Here is a 19,277-nt window from a genome sequence, read left to right on the forward strand (position 1 = left end):
GAACGCAGAAACACTGTTTTTTGTTTTTTTTGTTTTTGAACTTGATTCAATTGAATTTAAAAACAATCTTTACACGATTTGTTCCTAGAAATTAAACACGTCATTGAATGGTTAGGTCAGTTCTTTAACCACTTTTCCTGAAGAATTTTCAAGAAGACTTCCTGCTTTTCGTTGTATACCCTGACTCACTCGTTGATTAAACCAATACTTCTGAAAAATCCTACAGCCGCGATTACCCATGAAGACTTGTCCCCACTCATCAGGCGGTTCCACCATTCTTCTTTATCGTAATAGTGTGAGTTTCTGAACAGGTGGCCCAGTTGGATGGAGCGTAGGGTTGTCACCCCTGAGCAATTTAACAGGAGGTGTTTGATTGTTTCTATCGTCTCGGGTTGGAGGCAAAAGCGGCATGCGTTTGTTTCTGATTGTTTTCTTCTGGCTAGGATTTTGATGGTATGCAGGATATTTTAGGCAGATTCTTAAGAAGTTTTCGCGAGTTTTCGCATCTGGGCATTTCACCAGGTAAGTATTCAGTTTGTTAACTTTAGTCATGTTTGGTGGTAGATCCTGTGCTAGCTGTGAGGCGCTTGCTTCTTCCAGTCGCTCTCCAGTAGGCGTTTTATTTATTTTTCTGGATTGCTGATGAGTTCTTCTTCCGAGCTGCCCACCCAGAGTAGAAGCGTTTGAATCCTTAGCGCCCACTCCTTTAACATTTTACATGATCCTGTTTGAATTTCCTGGTTTATGACCTTCAGGATAAGTGGAGGGGAAGCAAAAAGAGCTTTTCTATAAAGCATTGCTTCATTCCTCGTCACTATTGAGCCCAGGGATTGAAGGGACAACTCACGCCTTATCAGGGCTATCGGTAGGAATTGTGGGAGCTTGAGAACCTTGCTCCAATACAGACCATCTAGCCTCGGCCACAAACTAGTCGGTAAATATTGTAATGCTTCTGTACCATACGTTAAAATCGGTATTACTTTGGTTTTGTAGAAAATCAAGTTTGGGAACATTGTGAAGCGCCCGAATTTGGAGGCAAGAGCACGAGTTTGAGTGATCAGATGGTGAGCTTTGGTCATAAGGCTGTCTTGCATCAGCAATTCTTTGGTGTGATTATTCAATATAATTCCCAAGGATCTGAAATTTTTCACAAGTTCCAATTGTTGGTCATCCACCGACCAGGTGAAGTTCTCAGATTTCCTCAAGTTCTTTCCGAAGGCCATGGTTTTCTTTTTTTCTAAATTCATCTGAAGATGATTGTCTTTCAGATAGTTGTTAATTTGCCTCTGAAGACCTATCGGCGTTAGGTCCATGAGAATTATATCATCGGCATAGAGTAGTCGTGAGATTTTACTCTCACCCAGGGTTGGGGGGAAAGATTGTACTTGATGTCCATATAGTCAGCCGTACGGACATTATATAGTGCCGGGCCAATGGACAGCCCTGTTTCACCCTCGGTCCGTCTTTATCCACGAGGATAACAGGCTTTTCTGGTTTAGACAAACACACATCGAAGTACCTGAATATAGTGCTTTTATAGGGTCCAGGATCTCTGGGGGACAGGGACGTTGTTTGAGTTTATCCCAAAGTGTTGCTCTGTCGACCCGGTCAAATGCCTGAACTAGGTCAATGAATGCCATGAAGATTTGTGGTCGACCTTCTTGAACTTTAGCTTCAGGGCACTCAGAGCCATGATGTTAGCGGTTGTCTCCACGTTTTTCACAAATTTCGCCTACAGAGGGTCGTCACTTTTTGAGGAAATGATCCATGTCTGTAGGTTTTTGAGAATCAAAGAGCTGAAGGGTTTCCCTATAGAGTTGAGTAGGGCAATTGGCCAGTAGTGGGATGGATTGTTGTTGGAGCCCTTCTTAAAAATTGGTACCACTATCGCCTTTTTCCATGAGAGCGGGATTGTGGCAGATCGAATGCAATTGGTGAACACCTCCTTAATGAACATAGACCACACTTTTGCATTTTTTTTACATCGAAGTTTTTAATGCTGTTGGGGCCGGACGCTCGAGAACCATTAAGGTTCTTTATTTTTGATTGCATCGTCTACAGGTCCGTTGGGATCCGCTAATTGACTCCCTCTCTCAAGGCCTAGTGTGGTTTTGAGGTCTCTGGGTCTCTGTATAATTCCTCAAAGTGTTTTTCCCACCTTTGATCACATACTGCATTCTGTAGTGATTGGTTAACTCCTTTAGCTTCTCCCTTAATTAGCGACAAGAACTCACGTGTTTTGTTTCCACAAATGATGCGAAGCATTGCTTCGGCATCTTCCTGGTATCGTTGAAATATTGGGTTTACGCAACCAGGATCTGTAGCTATTTAGTGTGGTTGCTGCCTCCTCTTTTTTAGCTTTAGAAATCAAGTTGGCTGCTCAGCGTCGCAACTTCCTAACATGCTTTCTTCTTTCATCTAGTTGTTCGTTGAATATATGCAGATTCGGTTTTAAATTCACTGCAGCCTTTCCTTTTCTTGGTTGGAAAGATGATAGGGCTGTGGAATAGTCAGTTAAGTTTGTGTTACTTATAGCTTCTTCACTTTTTTGAGTCACATAGTTCTGAGTAAGTAGGGAGATCTCTTTCTCAGTCAATCTCAGCCGTGTGCCACTCGGGTTCAGTTCTAAATTGAAGTTTGTGTGGTGTTCTTGAGGTTGGCAAGTGAACCAGGCAAAAGTTAATATGTTATGGTCGCTGTGTTTTGTCCTGGTCACCTTAAATGATTCCATTAAAGTTAATGTTCTGTGTGAGACATGGATGTAATCAATTGTCGCCTTAAGGCCATTTCTCTCGCACGTAGGTATAATCTGCGCCTTGGGCTCTAAAGTCTGATGGAGATTAAGTAGATCTCTGGAGTCAAGAAAATTGATCCACATGTGAGCTCTACTGTGCGAAGTTTCCAGCCGGCTGGTCAAGTCTAAATTCAAATCCCCTGCGATGATAATGTAGCTGGCCTTCTGGCCAATTAGTGTCGAGTCGATTAAGTGTTCCATTTGTTCAATGAAGCTCTCACCGGTCACCCGTTTAGGGTTCCAATAGGAGTTAATCACCAGGATCTCCACTTGTTGATTGAAGTCAGGGGGTTTAATTGGCCCGACCATTCTATAATGGTGGCCAATATGAATTCCGTTGCCTTGATAATTTTTTTTAAATGGTGGCCACATCCTGATATGATTGCTGTGATTAAGCCGGATCTAGGCTGGCCCTTGGGTACCTTTAAAGCTGGTGAGTGGGCCAGATCAAAACCGTCCAAGGAGAGTTTTTCGGTGAGCCAAGTTTCTTGCAGGCACAAGGCATCAAATTTTGAGAGGTTTACGTCAGTAATGGTGGTCAGGTGGAAGAACCCCCTTGTGTTCCAGGAGCCCAGCTACAAGGTGGACTCCAAGGTATCCAGAGAAGATTCATGCTTTGCTGAGGTATCAATGGATAGATCTGGTGGTGGCTATTTTCTTCTTATCCGGAGGGTTGACGGTGCTCATCCAGCTCCGTTGCGGTCGGTGGACCCCACCGTCTTGCCTTTGATTACGTTCTACCTTGCAGCCCGAATTGGGGCTCGGTTTTTTTCCATTCATTTAAAGTTCATACGGGTACTGTGCCCCTTAGGATGCCACACACACTCCCAGAACCTCTCAGGAGAGATTTTCCTGGATCTAGCCTTACGAGCGCTGTGATTTTGTTGTGCTCTCGAGTCCCAGATGCCGTACCCTGGCTGTTTCCTAGGATCGATCGAAGGCTTTCTGCCGGCTCTAGCTGGGGAGTCAAGCTTTGTTCTGGATGTGTCGCTCCCTTTGGGCAAAGAGGGGCGAATAATCGAAGTCGGGCTCCTAGGTTGATGATTTGGCTGTCTGCTGTTTGTTGAAGCTTCGGTCAGGTCGAATCCCAAGCTATGCAGTTTTTCCTTTGCACTCCAAATCTGTTGTTGGATCTGATTTGAGTCGATGGTTAGGAAGGAACTATCCTTCCTTCCTTTGGGGTTGGGCTCTAATATATTGATGTCTTTCGTTGTACAGATTTGGAGGATTTTACCTTGTTCAAAGGTTTTCCTAGAGCCCTACAATTCAATGTCCAATTATCTGGCTCTTCTCGGGTCATTTGGAGTCTAAAGGTTCACGTGGAGATCCCTGTTCTTGTGTGGAAATCGGGGCGCTCCTGCGTGATAGCCCGGGTGGAATTTTGAGCCTCTATTCCTCTTAAATCATGCACCTGTGATTTGTAATGAATGTTGGCTTCTGCAGGGTGAAGTTTAGGGCTCTTGGTCCCCTTGTTGAGTACTTGTTCAGCTTTAGGACTTTTGTGCCTTTCCCCTCGGGGACCCTTGAACATTACTCTCGACTTCTTCATTGGGCGAGGCTTCGGGGACGGTGAGTCTAAAAGGAGGGCTTTCGTTTTTGGCTCTTCTAAGGCTCTATTCACCCGAGATTCTGTTTTTTTCCTTTTTTTGCTGCGGAGAGTCAAGTAGTTCGGAATCCGAATCCCCCATGGTGTATGTACTCATGTTCATTAAGTCAACTAAACTTGATGTGTCCTCCTCCGTCAGGACAGAGCTAATATTACAATGATTCGGATGGTCAGGAGCCGTAAGTTTAAAAACTTGTCTGCTGTGGATTGGTGTTTCTTCATTCTCGCTATCATGAGGGTCACGCTTCTTATCAAGATTGAGGGAGTATGGCTGTATCCCGCATGGGGGCGTTCGTTTTCTTGGTCTTGGCGCCTTCCTTTTTCTTGAGGCCTGTTGCAGAGTTCCTTTGTGATTGAAGATTTCAAAGGTTGAGGGGATCTTGGTAGCCGAAAAAGTGTGGACTTTAGGAGCGGGATGTAACAATACACTTGGTGGCAAAGTCAGTGCCACTGAAGCGTTGCCCCTGGAGGAATTTAGCTTGGGGGCAGGGTACTTTTAGGGTCCTTTTCTCTTGTCTGAGTTTGAGAAACAAGCGCCATTGTAAGGTCCTCTACAGGGGAGGTGAGGTTTTCCTCAAGCTCCTTCAGTGTAACTTTCCTGGGCTGTGGTAGGACAGTTTTTCTGAACTTGAGATCTTGTTGAGTGTTAGTTTGAGAACCTTGAGACCTGGTTGTGGGCACTTCAGTAATGCAATGACAGGGCGGCCCCGGCCTTGGTGAGGAGGCAATTCTTACTTCCGCTTGGGATTCTTGGCTGCTGACTCTACCCTGGGCACTAGCCGCCACAAACCCTTCCAAGTATGTCAGCTTTGTGTTCATGAAAGCAATCAAGTATTCTGATCTTTTAGGGTGTCATTGATAGATTCATAGCACTTCCCAAATGGGGCCAGAGCAATGGTGACTGTTGAAAGAATCGTCATAGGTTCGAGTTTCTTGTAGGGAGAATCATTGTAAGGCTTTGTAGAAATTTCGCTGAGGCGTCTGTTGAATGGTGGCGTTCTTGGTCTTGGCTCTCTATTTATTAGTGAGTCTTTAGGAGTGGAACAGACTCTCTTGTCCATCTCTTGAGGGCCCTAATTTGACCGCTCGTCAAGTGCACTTGCCCGAGAGGGGGCCAAAGGGTATCCCTCTCATGGCTGGCCACCGGCAAACCTTGCACAGGTGATTCGCTGGAAGGTGCTCCCTTGTTCCTCTCTTCTAATGTTGCCGGTGCTGTTTTCCTGTCCTGGCTTCTATTTGAACTGATGCTGGTTTTAGTGTGGTAAAGAGGTGGCTCGCTGGGTCCTCTCGAGGGAGCTATTTCTTTCAGTAGGGATGACTCCGGCGTCTGCAACGGTCCCCCGTTTTTCTGCCTGAGCAGATTGGGGTTTGTTGAAGTGCCATCTTTGAAGGCTAGGTGTTGGGATTGTAGGTGCTTTTATGTGTGTTGATCCCTCTGACTGATCAGGCCCCTTTTGTTGTACGTTTATATTAGTGAGGTGCGTGGTGGTCTCTTCCACAATGGCCAGTAGATTTGCGTCCGATAAATCATTGTGGAATTCACCCTCCCTACGCATTCTTTTGTCAAAGAATTCTTTGAGCGTGGTCATAGAGGCTGCAGGGTTGGAAGCCAGTAATCATTTTTGGCCTTTTAGGCTCATCTTGTATGGTGCATTTGGACACGTAGATCTGCGGGTCAGCATTTTTTGATTTGTATTGGAGGATCTGGTGGCTACTGGCTGGCATGGCCCCCCTTTCTCCCCTTTTCCACCGCGGACGTCACAATCAAGCTTGGTGGCGCTGCTTTGGTCCTTTATATGCCCAGTTGGGCTGGGCTGTTTGTTTTGGGGGTCAGGACCAAGAATCGTCAGACGTTTGGGGGTGCCGTTGTCCCCCGCTGTTGATGGCACTCCCATTCCTAGATTCACCTGGTCTGGAGGTGAATACGCCGGGAGATCGGGGAAGATGGAAATCTGGAGCACAGCTTCGCCCGGCGGGGTCCACAAATCTCCTTTCTCCGCATTAGTGTGAATCATGATGATGGCTCATGCACTAATAATCACCAATCCCACAACTGAAGTGGTCGGTTGTGCGGGGGAGATGCTGATGTCCACAGCTCCCCCGAATGGAATGGTGAGATCCGGGCACTTCTTAGTTACGGGAGTGTGTTTGGCTCAGCCCCCGGCATGAGGTCCGGCGCGCACTTCTGCTGGGGAGCAGTGTTCTCCTTGTTCATGGCAGCCAGGCCGCCGGCCTCCTCACTGGCTTGTCACTGTCCAACAAGGGGCGAGTGCCACAAGGACGGGCGCGCAAGCTTTAGCGCCCCCCTCCAGGTTGTCTCTGCTTCTTTATTCGAAAGATGCTTTAGGATCGACTCGATTGGGGGAAAGTTGAAAGATACCTCTGGCAGTGGGGCTAAAACGCTCCTGGTGTCTGTAGAGAGGTTATGTGGGTGAAGGTTTTGCCTGGGTTTGGGCGCTTTTCCTGGCTGCTCGGGTAGAACGACACTGCTTTCGGTGAGTCCCGGCAGGCGCGACCTGGATCTCCTCAGGTGTCTGCCTTCACCATCTCCCGCAGAGGCTTTCAGTCTTGCCGTCGCTGCCATAGACTGCAAAGACTGCTTGCCTCTGGGTCAGCTCTGCGGCCGCGCCGCAGCCTGGCCAGGCATTAAGAGTCCTCCCCCAGTAAGTAGCACTGAAGAGAGACTCTGGTCAAATGTATTTGTTACATTAGTAGTTACGAAAGGGGGACTGTAAGGATGGAAAGGTCTTTTCAGACCCCGCTGACATTTCTACGTTAAATGGATATCGTGTTTACGCAAATGAAGGGAGCTACCCCTTGTTTGTTTATTTTTTTAAAATTTATAGTTACAAAGTAACTTTTACAAAACAACAGGAACATTCCTATTTTCTCTTAACTTTTCCTTTGAACATATAAAGAAACATAGAAACAGACAAGCACAACAATACTAACAAAGAAGTCTCAAGATTTCCATATAAATTTCATATAACAATTATGTACAAAATTTCATAAAATCCCTAAAACCTCAGATCTTAAAATTCTAAGAGGCCGTATGGCTAAAAATAATGTTAAGATTCGGTTTGCAGTACGATCCAATAAAATACATATAAAAACACTCATCCAAACACAGCAATTTCCTTACCAACAATACATACAGGTGACGATTATCATTTCCAAACACACCCAGTATGTTGCATTTAGGGGTTGATACAATTCAAATGCATTGCCAGACTTTATATAAAACTATTTCGTATGTTTGACAGGGTTTTTAAACTCAGCGCATCCATTGCGTTGCAAGTATGTTATATAGCATTATTTCATCTGGTAATTAAAAGAATATCATAGATTGCAGCACGTTTTTAGAAATCTTATTATTGCAATCTGTAACTTTACTCTTTTCCCGTGCAACATATCTTGTCACAAAAGTCCACGCATTCAGTATTGGGTACATGGCAACTGAAGTAGCTGATACGTTCCTTTCTTAATGCGTCACATTGGGTCAACAAGTGCATTAGTGTCTCGCAGTAATCCTTCTGTTTACAGAATTTACAGAGCGAATAACCCCTAACTTCACAATTTCTAATATCATGTATTTCTCCAGTTCCCAAAACATTAAATCGAAATCTCATAAAGTATTGTCTCCATTCTCGATCCCCATCTTTTTGCTGTCATTTACAATGTGGTTGTATAGGCAGGTTTTTCTGACCTCATATACTGTAAGATTCCAGTTCGCGTGTGACAGTAATTTTTTTACTTTCATTGGGTTCCGAATGAACATATCTCTAGGAACACCCAATAGGTCCAATACAGCATTAGCTTCCTCCATCATATCTCTCAGATATTTAGAAGTGGGGGCACCACTCCGGATGCCCTTCCCCATAATATCATACAGTGTAGATTCGTTGCAGGTGATCATTTTCCTGTAAAGGGACAATCTTCGCCATTCTAAAACGCTCCTTAATGAGTGCAGGCCAAGTTCATACCGAATTGCCGCCAAGGGTACACATTTAGGCAGACACTTCACCATTGATCTTACAATTTTGGCTTCATATAGTGCCACCTCTGATCTGCACCATAATGGAGCTAATTTTAGGCCATAAGTAAATTGGGCTACAATTCGATTTTTATACAGGCGAATACATGGCATTAACGAAAATTTACCATATTTCCAGTCCATTTTTCTCACTTGTGCAGTCATTGTGCCGACCTTCGCATTCAGGAGGTTACGAAAATTCTCAGGTATCTGATTGCTGTACTGGTAGAAATTTTCTCATGGTTTAGAAACCATGAGAAGCTAGTTTGTTTTTTCTTATGAGAAAGACAGACTATAACTGTTTTTGAGTGGTTTATTTTTAACGCGTTTGCAAAGATGTAATCTTTGAAAGCTGATAGGAGACGCTGGAGTCCAATGGGAGTATGGTCGTACAGGGTCACATCGTCTGCATAGGCAGTCCATACAATCTTGGTACCCTCAATCTTTGGTGAGTTAACTAAAAGATTTTTAAAACTCTGCCCCATATCCGAGAAATACAAATTAAAAATGGTCGGTGCGTAAATACATCCTTGCCTTAGGCCATTTTGACCCTTATCTCTTGAGATAGGACTCCCTCTGCATTAAGTCTCACCATAAGTCTAGAATCTTCATGCATACTATACAATATAGATAGCAGGGGTGTGGGCATACCTACATTTTCAAGTTTGGACCACAAAATGGTTCTATCCACTAGATCAAAAGCAGCAGTGAGATCAATTGAGGCTATATAAATAGGTGGATTTCCTGGGGTCCACGCTGCATTTTGTAAGATGTTAATTAGAAGACCACCTAGGTCTGTGCCTCCATTTTTTCTAAATCCAAACTGATTGGGGGACAAAATCCCACACTTGTCCATCCAACTCTGAATATGAACAAGTATGAGACTTGCAAACATTTTGGAGTCAACTTCTAGCAGAGCAATGGGTCTGTAGCTTGATGGAAGTGACCTATCCCCTATTTTATAGATGGGTACAATATACGACATTCTCCAACTTGAGGGGATAGTCTTTGTAAACAGAATGTCTTTAAATAAGAGGAATAACATTTTTTCCCATGTATTTACGTTTCCCTTCATCACACTATTACAGAGCAAATTTGGACCAGGGGCCCTCGAAGAGGAGCTTTTAATGATGATACATTTAATATCTTTCACATCAAATGGAATATCCCAAATGGCATTGACCATTTGAAGTGAGGGATTCCAAGCCACCCCTGGAGCAGAATATAGCGTGCCAAAATGTCCTTCCCATTTTTCAGAATTTACACAAACGAATTGAGCTTTCATTAGCGTAGTCCCTCCCTTATTTACTAATGCCCAGAATCTATGTGTGTTAGCATCACGAAGAGATACCAACATGTCTTCGGCATCTCCCTGATATAATTTTGCACGTAGACACCTCGCTTTCCTCTTCCATCTATTTTTTAACTGGGAGAATTCACTCTTATTCAGCACTTTTACTGAGTTTTCATTTCCTCAGAGAATATGTGCTTGTGGGGTTCTTTCCTATTTGTTTAGTCCCACTTTGCCAATTACTGTGGATTCTATATAGCCCCCAAAGGAATTATGGGTATATAACAATTTTTTTTTAGTGTACGTGCTATTGTCAAAATCTTCTTGAAAAAACATATTAACTCTATTGATGTTTGTTTTATGCCATACAATTCGATTCTGTTGGGCATTTAAAGACAGTGGAATGTCATAGCCAAGTACGTCCACCCTGTCCACCTCCACCTCAGTTAGTAATACCATTCTCAGCATTTTGTGGTCACTCTCAGAAACGCCCATTAATTTAAACTCCTGTATGTTTTGAAAAATCTTTGTACACACAACAATATAGTCAATGCCATTTGACCAGGTAGATTTATCCGTTGAATTTTCCAGCAGATTATTTACACATTGAAGCCCCGAGCCACCTCTAAATTGTGCCCAGTGCTGGCCCCGAAGGTGCTTACGTGAGTCCCCCCGCTCCATTCTCGTACGACCAACCCTTCCTACATATTGTTCTTCTTCCACACAAATTTCAGAGTTAAAATCCCCACACATAACAATGTACAAATCCTTATCTAAATCCTGACATTCCTGAATTACTGAATCAATAGATTCAATAAACTGCTTTAAATCACGCTCTGGTTGCCAATATATATTTATGATTAGCAGATAAATTCGTGCACTCTTCCAAACCACATTTATGAGTGAGGCTATACACCCATTATTTATACTAAAATTCTTGATTGTTTCAAAATTAGTATCATTCTTAATAGCAATGATCAGTCCCCCCGCCGGTCTCCCCTTAGTTTTTTTTGTAGCGGGCTCCTGAAAAATTGTAAAGCCATCTAGGAATGTAGCGGTAGTTGCCCAGGTTTCTTGAATGCACAGAAAGGAATAATTCTTCACGAGCTCTGAACAGGTGTTTACGGAGTAAATTAAAGGACGGGACCCCCTAGAGTTCCATGATAGGAAATTTAGCTTCACAATACTCTAGTTGGAGTCTTTCAGACCTTTAATATTGGCTATGGATTCTCTCAGGGATTGTGCCAGTGTTCTAAGCTCATTCATGTCTTTGAGCTGTTTCTCAATGTTTATGTTGAAACCTCCATTTGTTTGGTTATTCCCTTCTGACTTGCCGGAATAACCTGTCCAGTCCCCACCCTGTTGTGTTCCCGAATCTAGGCTAAAATTTACGATATCGTAACCAAATCTTTGCAAAGCCACTCCTTCTGCGAGTACAAGTTCGTAAATTGCTCTCGAATGGAACACAATCCTGACACAATCGTATCTCATTGGATGGATATAGTCTATAAGCTTAATATCCCCAGAGGAGATCAATGAAAGGCGATGGATTCCGTTAAACAATGAGAGGATTCTGACTCGATTTAGGGAGGGGGGACCTCCTATTCTTAATACAAAATTCAATATGACACTAGGGTCATCCACATATTTCGGTTCCCTCCATTCTCTCCAGTTCTCTTGCCCAGCATCTTGATACCTAAGATCTTGTTCCTCAAGCTTAGTTTGCTTATCTGATTCCCACTCCCTCCCACCATGGGTCTCAAACTTTACATCCCGCCCCGGATTGATGTCCCTTCCTTTTTCATGGGCCTTCTCTAAATTCCATAGTTCAAATTTTTCTCTGATACGTTCGTCAAATTCCTTGTCCACCTGTTGTATTCGATTAATCGGTGGTCCTTCCCCTCTACCTTCCATACTCGTCTCAGGGTTACTGGCCGCGGCCTTAGTGGAAAGATGTTCATGTTTTAGATTTGACATGTCAGTATTAGACCCATCTTCATGCGGTCGATCATTTAGTCCCTGTAGACTATAGTCTTCATTACTTTGTGTGACAATTTCAGGAGGGTACCTCTTTGGTGCTTCCCGCAAGGATTTATGCTCTAAATGGACTATTGGCACAGGGAGGGTTAGAGCAAGCTTGGATGGAGCAAGCTTGGATGATTGTTGAAGGATTTTGAGAAGTGCTTCCTGTACCAGTAGTTTTATATCTTCACTGGGAATAACAGTTGAATCATTCTCACTGGCTTCCTTAATTTCAATCCCTCCCACGCTTCCAGTTCCCTCTTACTCAGTTGGATTAGTGAGGGGGTCCGAACCCTTAAAGGCATCCGTATGTGATATCTTATCCATTCCTGTCTCCTGCACTCTTTCTATAACCGTTGTTTCCTTTGTTTTTGTGCTGAAAAACTGTTGGATACTCCTTACCGCTTTACATCCTTCTGCTCCAATATCATTCGACTTTTTGGGATCTTCTTTTTTTTTCTAGTTGTTTCTGTTTTTTTATTTTTATGTTTAGTAGTAGCAATTTTCCCCTTATTGTTCACGGCTTCAGATATGGTGTTTTAGGCTTCTCCATATTCAGCATCATGGACCTTACATACAGTTTCTACTGTCTGTGTGTGAGTGCCCACTTTTCCCAGATCGTGTCTTCCTGAGTCTTCCTTTACATCCAATGCCAACTTACTTTCTTCATTAAGTTGGGTAAAATCTAATGTACCACCCTCACCTGATAAACTGCAAATATCTTTAATGTTCATGTTCGTAATTTTCTTTTTAAGGAGGGTTGGTTTTGTGATTTCTTTGATGATCCTGAGTTGGCAATCCTTTCACTCTTAGCTCTTCTTTTAATAGCTCTTGCCTTCATTTTCTTTTCTCTATGTGAAATAACACGTACAAAGGGTTGATCTTCTCCCTGATTGGGATCTAAGCCTTGTGTTTGTATCAATGTCTGCTTCTCCGTCACCTCCTCTTCTAAGACCCTCAATAGAATAGATGGGCTGTCGGGTTTACTTCCAATACTTAATTCTGATACATTAGTTTCTTTACAGTCTCTAATTACATGCTCCATTTCTCTAAGGTTTCCCACATTTTTTATTTTCTCCGAGTTGATCATAATCAACTTTTTCAGATCCTTTAATTCTTTAGTAGAGCTCTCTTGCACATTTTTACTTTGATGCTTATTCTGTATGACATTGTCCCTCGTTTGGCATCCTACATTATGCCCCACCTTGGTTTCCTTATCTGGTCGTGGTAGGATATCTTTTTTGTATATATTCAGGGCATGCACAAACCCTTCCACCCTACTTACTTTTTCCAAGCATTCTACCATCATGATTCGTAGTTCCTGAATCTCTCCATGTGTCCTTTCATGCCCCTTATCCAGGAGATTGAGGATCCTGGTTAGGACCGGAAAGGATTCTAACAGATGGACAAAATCTTCGGTATTAGACTCTTCAGCTGCAAGGATATGGGCTGTTTCCTCAAAGTTATGATTTTGAGGCGCGATAGGAATTGTTGGACTGGAGCATTTATGAAGATCGGGCCTAGAATCCCCCCGGGATCCGCTTCCAAACATATCCCTCACTTCTCTTGTGTCCTCTGCGAGAGGTTGAGATGTGGACGCTATGGGGAGCTCCTCCAATCTGCCCAAACTGGATTTGTGGAGGTGCACATTGACGAGCACCCCCGCCCCATGCCCTTACGTGTGTTGACGGCCCTGTGGGTAATCTTACTCTTCGATCCAACTCCGCAGATACTACCGAGGCTAATAAAGACGTGTCCAACTGCGGGGTGGAGGGCAAGGTGTCAACCAAATTTAGAGTTCAGGGTCTTATTAGTGTGTCTTGAACACTGAGAAAGCTTGTTTGCTTGTGCTCCTCGGGCAGGTCAGCCTGCTTTAGTGACTCACGGGGATCCTTTACTGAGGATTCCAATGCAATTGGGAGTGGGGGAAAATCAATACCACTCAATTCCCATTTTTCTGAGGCCCCTACCCCTTTAGGATCCTTGGAGTCTTTTACATCCATCCTCAAGGAATACTGGTTTACCCCTAATACGATATCAATGTTGGGGAAAACAAAAGTTCCACTCGCAATTAGAATATTATTTTTTTTAGCAGCCTCACATGGGGTATGTAACTTGCCACACATACAATACCCTGAATTTAGCAGTGAAAAGCACCCCCAAATCAATGTGTTTACGTAGGCCTTCCTAAAACGCTCTTCTCATTAGGAAAGGCAACGTAAACTCATATATTTGTCTGCATTCACGTGCTACACATGCACACACAAAAAGTACCCGGAGTTTGACAGTGAAGAGCACCAATTAATTCTATAAGTTTACAAAAAGCCTTCCTAAAACGCTCTTCCCATTAGGAAAGACAATGTGAACTCCACATTGAACCAGATAATATTATGAGAGCCTTTTACTCACATGATTTAGATATACATCTAGATATAAATATATCTCTTGGTATTACGGAACTCCAAAAGCGGCTTGATTTCTAAACCCGCTGTGGCCCGATATGAAATAGGATGCGTTCGGTGTGAGCTGCTGTGCTGCGAGCAGATGACAGCAGACAGCCCACTTCCAGACCACTTCCTCGGAGCGCGCGAGCGGGTCAATTTAAGAGTTTTTCAGAAAAGGGGCGTGGCCTAAGTAAAAGACAAGTAAGAAGAATATTTTTAGAGCCTATAATGCGTACTTAGCTTATAAATTATATTGCAAGAGTTGTAAGGTCCATACTCATAGTCCATGCAGAGGTAAGGCAGTGTCAAGGATCCAATTCGGTAAACAGCGTTTCACAGCACAGCATACAGCCCACTTCCTCGGAGGTCGCGCGCAGGAGTGCGCGCGTGGGTCAATTTAAGAGTTTTTCAGAAAAGGGGCGTGGTTCATAGTCCATGCAGAGGTAAGGCAGTGTCAAGGATCCAAGTCGGTAAACAGCGTTTCACAGCACAGCAGACAGCACACTTCCAGACCACTTCCTCGGAGCGCGCGCTTTGATTCTACTAATTCGGCATTAGCATAATCACAAAAAGACAATAAACAAAGCCATTTGGTGAGACCTACAGACTCCATTTTGTGCAACTCTGAAATGCTATCTTTTTCTAGGCCCTGTCATGATTTCTCAAAAGCCATCTCTCCCTCTGCCCAGCACTGTGCACAGCGAGCCCGGCCAACCCCCTCCTCCACCTCCTGGCAGCTAAGCTCAGACCCATTTCTCATGGAAGCGCTTGGGCATGTATTTTTGCAAATACTCAGTATCCTTCTTTCTTCCTCTGAGCGTATTGCCCTATGTGTGACCAGAGCAAGCTCTGGCCTGTGCGTCCATCCGTTTCCACAAACCTGCCTGTGCCCCCTCGACCCCACCTTTAGCAGTTGCAGCTTACAGACCATTTGCCCACATGCCTCTGTCTCCCACTTTGAAGTAACTGCCGGACAACCTTTCCCCTCTGGACCTCCCTCAAATGCCCATCATATACCTAATCCAGTCTGACCATATATCCTACTGTAAAACCGACACCCATCCAGCCACTCGTTTGAATCGTGAGGCACCAGGGGGAACAGATTACAAATAAACGTATTGATCATAAGACATCTGAGACGAAGGCCCAAGGATCCCGTGCCAACATAAAATCATGGGTCAGAATGCACATATATCGATTCACATTTTATAGCTTTCTCCATTTAAATAATGACCCATGTCTAACATTATTCTTTGCATGCCAGTGGTAATTGTGTAGTTTAGATGAGCTCGAAGAATGACATCTTGTGAACAAAGTTCGACCTTCACCCTGTGGAGATGAGCCCAGCTGACCCACGTGCTGCCGGAGTGACACACAAGCCACAGCTAATCCTATGCGGTCAGCGCCTACATTTCTATATAGTGCTGAGAATGTAGCCCAATGATATTGCAGAGTTGTGTATTTGTAATATGATGTCATCAATGCCGAATCTTGTTCTTATAATGTGCTGCTGCCTGTGTAATGTTTAGCAGAGCACTCTCTGGGCAGCAGAGTTCTTTGCCTGCACAACTATATTGATATAAACTTTGTTCAACTCGCAATCTATCTCCCGGTCTCATTACCTACAGGGGGGCGTCCTTTTATTCTGAGTTTGGGATCTGTATTTTGGGAATGGGCGCCTTCACTGTCTTGAATTTTTAAGTTGAGTTTTTATCTATGAATTTTATGATTCCCTCGTGCTTCTGGGTTATTGCTTAAGAGATATGTTAATGTTTAGTTTGTTCCATTATAAATGATAGAGCAATGTGTTTTTACATAAGAATTAATTGTAATTAATTGTGTTACTGTGCTTAAGGTTTGTTTTGTACAGCATAGAAGACATGTCAATACTAGCATGAACCTACTTGCTCAGTCAGACAGCTGTTACACTCACTGGAGGGAATGCACACCTTCATTGTGTCAGCACTCATCGCAGTGACATTGTGGAGCTGTAATGCACACAGTAGGTGCTGAGGTTGCAGGGCGTGGCTTTGGTGCCTGCAGGTTGGGGAAGCATGTCACGGTCACTGCTAGGACAGGCCACAGCAGCACGGGGTGTTGGCATGGTAACTGTATGTTCCAATCGGGGTGAATGGGGCGGGGCTTTTGAACAACATTACTAAACAATAGTGCAGGTGTATTGGTTGTACTAAAAAGGAATTAAGTCGAGCAATGCTAATAATAAATAAATGGTGAAACGTTAGCTATTCCCCAGAAATTCGTGACGTCAGCTTGGGCTTGCAGAGAGGAGCGAGGTGGGAAAGAGTGACAGGCGACAGGGTCGCCCACCAGCTGGAAATAAGAAAGACAGGCGTCTGGCAATACTTGCCTCTGTGGCGGCGGAACACTTTTCAGGTTTGCCTATAGCTCAGGCGGTTACCGCATTTGTGGGTACATGCAGGAATATTGCTCCGAATTACAGGATAGCAGACTCAGCCCTTGACCCCCATCTTGGTAGAAAGTCTGCTGTGGGTGGTGTTTCTTAGTAACACGCTGCTATGGCAATGCGCTAATATGCACTCTGTAACCGTGTGTGTGCTTTGCTATTGGCAAGCCAGCTAGGGAAATGGGTGCAGGTTGGGGGGATGGGGGGGTCTACGTACGGCTGCGGTGACGCACGTTTATTTAGGTTATCTAACACAGGCTTAGTGTGAACTTTGAGGAGAGGAGCACAAACAAGACCCCAGTGGCCCTGGAAAGATTAGGGCTGAGCTGCATGCATGCAGCGAACCCCAACAGGAGTAGCGTTACTGCGCGGATACATATTCTCATGACCCCCGCCACACAAACACGGAAAGAAACTCGCACACACATTTCATTCTTAACACAACCGCACAGCCTGTTTGCAATCGTTGCTTGCTGGGTGCCGCTCTCCCCTTTGGTTAGAAAAGCTCGGTGTTGTTTATAATTCCCCCCACATAAAGGAAGCCCCCCAGTCTGGAATGCACATGTCTTCCACACAGCCCTGGGTAAAGCAGGGCAATTTGAAAGCATCTGCTTATAGTGGAAATATTCATGTATTCATGTTTTAATGAAAAGACCCTCATCCCAATTACACAGACTTCGTGACATCACTACAGCCCAAACTGTGCTTAGAGGAAGGGCGAATATCGCCTACACAAACACAATCCCAAAACACAACCCTGGCAATCTCACCTGCACCCATCACATTCCATGCACTCCTTTCATGCACGCGCATCCAAGCATCCACAGCACCCCAACATCCATCCATCTGGCGGCACACACTGCCTTGACGTACTCCCAGCAGCTACACACGGTAGCAATGTCCAGGGACTGTGCAGGACTTGCTGCTGTGGTGAGTGACTGCATTGCTCAGAATGCAGAAGAGTTCGGAGTCTGAATTGTGACTGTTGTTGAGTGTGATGGGCAGCGGTCCCCAGCAAAGTAAGGGGCAGCCCCCTTCAGGACAGTGCAGGGCTCATGTCTCCATTGCTTCCAGCTCTGTGGGGAGCGGGGAGGGGGGGGGGGTCACCACCTTGCCCACACCACACGTGTTATCACTCGTTCACATGTATACTTCCCCAGCCAGATATTTTCCAGATATTTTGGAATCGTTATTTGCGACCTTTCCGGGTTCCATTGGCTATCATGGGGGGCGGGGATGGGAGGGCGGTGGGGGGGGGGGGGGGGGGGGGTTATATGTTGCTGTTCTTTGCCTCCGCCCTTCCCCCGTTGAAGGGTTTTGAGATTGTGCATAATTTACATAGAGTTTATGACCACGACATATAATGTGCGTGATAACCCGTGTAAGGCGGGGTGCGGGGGGGGCAGAGTTTATTACTTGAAGGTACTTCAACTAATACTTCTCATACAATGCTACAGGTGTGGGTGTTACTATCGCCTGTGCAGCCGCTGGCCAGATGTGCTGCCCTGCTGTGCAGAGGCCCCGCACGTTTGCAGCGCGGAGAGCGTTCCTTTTACTGCAAATACAAAGATTGCATGACACACACTCAAAGCACTCACCTGCGCCTACAGGACGACGCGCACTTTCCATGTTATTTGCTGCCCTCTGGAAACCTTGGCTGCGAATAGAAACGCCTCCTGCAGCGCCTTGAAGTCCTCGATTCCGTGAAGCCTCCTGTCCCCCCTCCTTCCCTGTCTGACGGTTCTCCTTCTTCTTCTTCTTAATTATCAGATAATGTGCACCAATTCCACCAATCAATACTTAGCTCACACAAACTCACAACTCCTCCCACCGCCCTGTCTGCATCACAAAATCCAATATCACACTGTTCCTCCTCCTGCCTCTCACCCCGTCACTTCCCAGCAAAGCCTTCCCACTCAGCTCAGCCACACCCAGCGCAGATAACCGAACCCTCATCAATTCTTTCTCCTCAACATGTCTCTCACACCTAAGCAAAAAATGTCCCACAGTCTCAGGCACCCCACACACCGCATAGTCCCTCGACACACACTTCCCCACTCAATACAGACAGGCATTCAGCCCCACATGCCCTATCCTCAACCGATTCAGCATCACCTCCTCCCCACTCCTCCATTCCAGACTCCCCGCATCCACCTTCACCGACACTTTCCCACGAACACCAAACATTCACCTGCCCTTCACCCGACTCGCCCACCTCTCCTGCCACTCATCCATGACCCGTCTCACCACCACAGCCTTCACCTCATCCACACTCAAAGGCAACCTCACATCAACCGCTCCCCTCCTCATACCCTCACCCGCCGCCAGATCCGCCAGATCCACCAACTCATTTCCCAAAATGCCACTGTGACTGGGGACCCACGCCAACTCCAAATCCATTCCCCCACGCACACACCGATCAATCTTCTCTCTCTCACTGTCTCGGTTACTCTCTCTCTTATCTTTCTCTCGCTCTCTCCTCCCCCTCAGTCTATCTTTACACCCTTTCTCTCTCGCGCTCTTTCTACCTCGCTCTCGCTCTCTCCCTCTTTACCCCCTCTCTCTCGTCCTCTCTACCCCTTTCTCTCTCTCCCTCTATCTCTCCCCTTTATCCCTTTCTTGCTCTCTCGCCCTCCTTCTTTTCTCTCTTCCCCCCTCTCTC

General features: G+C 45.1%; 1 protein-coding gene across 1 annotated transcript in view; it reads right to left on the minus strand.

Annotated features, from left to right (window-relative positions):
* Window positions 1-18,661, minus strand: part of LOC138498732 (GTPase IMAP family member 8-like) — a 447,497-nt gene extending 428,836 nt beyond the window's left edge. The window contains exon 1 of the mRNA XM_069622370.1: window positions 18,214-18,661. Coding sequence (XP_069478471.1) covers window positions 18,214-18,244 — 31 coding nt within the window. The 5' untranslated portion in view covers window positions 18,245-18,661. The remainder of the gene's footprint in view (window positions 1-18,213) is intronic.
* Between the last annotated feature and the right edge of the window lie 616 nt (window positions 18,662-19,277).

The sequence above is a fragment of the Ambystoma mexicanum genome, chromosome 5q (assembly GCF_040938575.1).
Source record: "Ambystoma mexicanum isolate Mex_15411 chromosome 5q, UKY_AmexF1_1, whole genome shotgun sequence".
NCBI lineage: Eukaryota > Metazoa > Chordata > Amphibia > Caudata > Ambystomatidae > Ambystoma > Ambystoma mexicanum.